The 3,213-nt window shown below is 62.6% G+C and overlaps 1 protein-coding gene across 1 annotated transcript; it reads left to right on the top strand.

Annotated features, from left to right (window-relative positions):
• Positions 1–96: 96 nt before the first annotated feature.
• Positions 97–3,121, top strand: LOC117800576 (adenylosuccinate synthetase isozyme 1-like; the record flags this gene model as incomplete). Its single annotated transcript, XM_034653130.1, has 5 exons — positions 97–708; positions 1,530–1,580; positions 1,930–1,996; positions 2,805–2,912; positions 3,013–3,121. Coding segments are annotated over exons 1-5 (429 nt in total), but the record flags the coding sequence as incomplete, so codon positions are not given.
• Between the last annotated feature and the right edge of the window lie 92 nt (positions 3,122–3,213).

Below are 3,213 nucleotides of genomic sequence, written 5' to 3'. Positions count from 1 at the left end.
CTCCCCAGAGGCCCTGCTCGGGTTGGGGACTACATTTCTCCTGCTTTCCCATTTTCATGCCATTTTCATGCCAAATAAACTACACCAGCTTTATTGGGATATAATTTACGGGCCACGAAATCCAACACAGTTCAGCTTGAGAGCCTTGTCCTCATCCCACGAAGTCCCCTCTGCCAGTCTCCTCAAGCACTCGTCTGCTCTCGGGCTCTGCAAATGCCTCCTGGTGCTTTCGTTTGGTTCGGACCTTTCTTCTACCGTCATGAATACACACAACATAAATTCACCACCTCAGCCGTTTCTAGGCATGGAGCTCAGGGGCACGCAGCACGTTCACGCTGTCACACGCCCACCGCCACTGTCCGTCTCCAGAAATTTCCATCTCCCCAACCTGACACTCTGTCCCCATTCAGCACTAACCCGGTCCCCCTCCCCAGCCCTGGCGCCGCCCCTGCCGTCCCTGTGCATCTGGCTCCCTAGGCACCTCCTATGAGGGGACCCACACGGGTGTGTGTCCCTTGGTGACTCACCTGTGTCACTCAGCATAGTGTCCTCAAGGCCCACCCATCTTGCAGCAGGTGTCAGAATTCCCTTCGACATAAGTCGCCGTGTCCACTATGCGACCCAGTCCCCTGTGGTGTGTTACAGGCAACGGGGTGGTTGTCCACTTACCCGGCTTGTTCGAAGAAGCAGAAAAGAATGAGAAGAAAGGTAGGTCCGAGGCCCCGCACGCGCACCCTGGCCCAGGAAAGTCCTAGCAGTGTGGTGGCCAGCGCCCCCCGTGTGGGCTCCTGGGGGTAGTGGGGGGCGGTCATTTTCCCCAGATTGGCAGGCCCCCACCTGCCTCCTGCTGGCTCAGCCTGTGCAGAAAGCCAGGTCTGCCCTCAGGATGCAGAGAGAGGGGCAGCCCAAGGCCCCCCAAGTCTGGCTGTGGGCCTCAGTGTTTATGAGGAGCTTTCATGACACTGGGGATGGGCGGCACCTGGAGGGTCACACTCAGGAAATCTGGAAGGGGCCCTGGGACCTAGCATTTGATGAGGCCCCCCAGGACACCTAGATGTCCGGCCAGGATTGGGGACCACTGGGCCGACCACACCTACAGGAAGAATGTGGTTCCTGGGGGCTCCTGGAGGCAGAAGGCAGGCAGCGACCGAGGCCACCGGCCAGGGTGTCTGGGCAAGCTGCCCCCTGTGAAGGTCGTCTAGAGGTGGCATCCCTGAGACGTTGATGGGGTCCAAGGAGGAAGCAGGCCTCAGCCTCAGGGCTCGAGTTGAGGACAGGAGCGAGAAGAGCCAACCGGAACCTGACCCCAGGCATGAGCACCAGGAAGAACCAGGACAGAGGCCCCGCAGGGAGAGGTGGGGGTGGCCCCTGGGGGTGAAATTCTGGGCCCTTAGCAGAGAGAGAGGCCATGAGGGGAGGACACATCCCACGTGACCTTTGTGGACTCTTGCCCTGGGTGGGAGCTGGGCCAGCTGCCCAGCCTCGGCCACCTTGCCCCCGACGGCTGACCGCCTACCGCGTGACCGCAGGTCTGAAGGACTGGGAGAAGAGGCTCGTCATCTCCGACCGCGCCCACCTTGGTAAGCATACCCGGGCTGGGTGCAGGGCTGGTACCACCCACCTGCCATGGGAACAGCCACCCCACAGTGGCCCTCCTCCCCGGCATGCTGAGCCCACATAGCTCCATGAGGTCTTCTCCAAGAACTTCAAAGTGGGCAGTGGGTCAGAATCACGGTCCCCATTGGCAGATGGGAAAACCGAGGCCCAAAGGGACTCACAGTCACATGTGAGTCTGTGCTGGGCAGAGGCAGATTCTAGTATGTCCTCTTTTAAATTGGACCACCTATCCCGGGCAGCCCGGCCGTGGGCAGGGGAGCCCCATAACCCCACGTCTGTCTCTCGCTTGGGGGCACTCACCTGGCCGCGCAGTGTTTGACTTTCACCAGGCGGTCGACGGGCTGCAGGAAGTGCAACGGCAGGCCCAGGAGGGGAAGAAGTGAGTATCTCCAGGGGCTTCTCTTGTCTGGGTGGCTTTTGAGTCTGGGAGCTCTGGGGTGTGCCGAAAGGGGAACAGGGGTCCCTTGAAGCCACCACGACCACGGGCATCCCAGCCCAGCCTGACCACGTGCACGAGCCACCCAACCCCTTGCCCCACTAGCATCCACGGCCGTTCCTTTGTCCTCCAAAGATATTTATGAGAATGTGCCGGGCACTCGTTCTCCAAGCCAGGTCAGGGTGAAGCCACGGCCGTCATGCCCCATCAAGGGATGTGCTCACTTGCCACGTGTGCACACACCCACGCACCCACACGTGTGTGCACACTCAGACTCTGCACGCACACTCATACACAAGTGTGACAGGTGGCACGGCTGAGCAGGCCATTTACTGAGCCTGAGGCTGGGGCGGTGGCAGGCAGTGGGTAACAGGGTGGGCACGGCCAGCGCGCCCAGCCCCCTGGAGCAGCAGCCAGCAGACGTGGATAGCAGCATCCTCAGCGCCCGGCCAGAGGGAAGCTGGGGTCCGATGCAGACAGGATGTCTCAGAGCCAAGGCGTGGAACGACGGGAAGGTTACACCTGGCCCAGAACCACTTGCGGGGGGGCCCCAGCCCCCGGATCCCTGACAGCCAGCCAGCGGAGGGGGTGGGCAGTGGGCTCTCGCAGCTCCCCAGACTGCTGGGGAGGGCCCCTCCCAGCTTGACCCTTGTTTGTAATAGGGGTGCACACAGAGGCCGGGGTGCCGGCCCGGAACCCTGAGTGTCCGGGCTCCACACAGGCCCCCAGCTCACAGCGCCCTGTCTTCCAGTATCGGCACCACCAGGAAGGGGATCGGACCCGCCTACTCTTCCAAAGCTGCGCGCACGGGCCTCCGCGTCTGCGACCTCCTGTCGGACTTCGATGAGTTTTCTGCCAGGTACCTGAGCCACCCACAGCCTGAGGGGGGGCTGTAGCTGGAGCCAAGGGCGCCGACACCCAGGCAGGCCGAGGGCTCGCGGTCACTGTCGCCCCCGCAGATTCAAGAATCTGGCCCGCCAGCACCAGTCCATGTTCCCCAGCCTGGAAGTGGACGTCGAAGGGCAACTCAAAAGGCTCAAGGTCGAGCAGCGGTGCTGGCGTGTGGGGGTGGGGGGTGCGACAGGGGCACAGCAGGGTGGGAGGTGTGGCGTGGTGCGGTGGGTGCGCTGCAGGGGGCGCAGGGGGGAGGGGGGCGCAGG

Source organism: Ailuropoda melanoleuca, unplaced genomic scaffold (genome assembly GCF_002007445.2).
Source record: "Ailuropoda melanoleuca isolate Jingjing unplaced genomic scaffold, ASM200744v2 unplaced-scaffold72791, whole genome shotgun sequence".
In the NCBI taxonomy this organism is placed as follows: domain Eukaryota; kingdom Metazoa; phylum Chordata; class Mammalia; order Carnivora; family Ursidae; genus Ailuropoda; species Ailuropoda melanoleuca.
The sequence above is the reverse complement of the archived record's forward strand: the minus strand, read 5'-3'. Positions and strand labels throughout refer to the sequence as shown.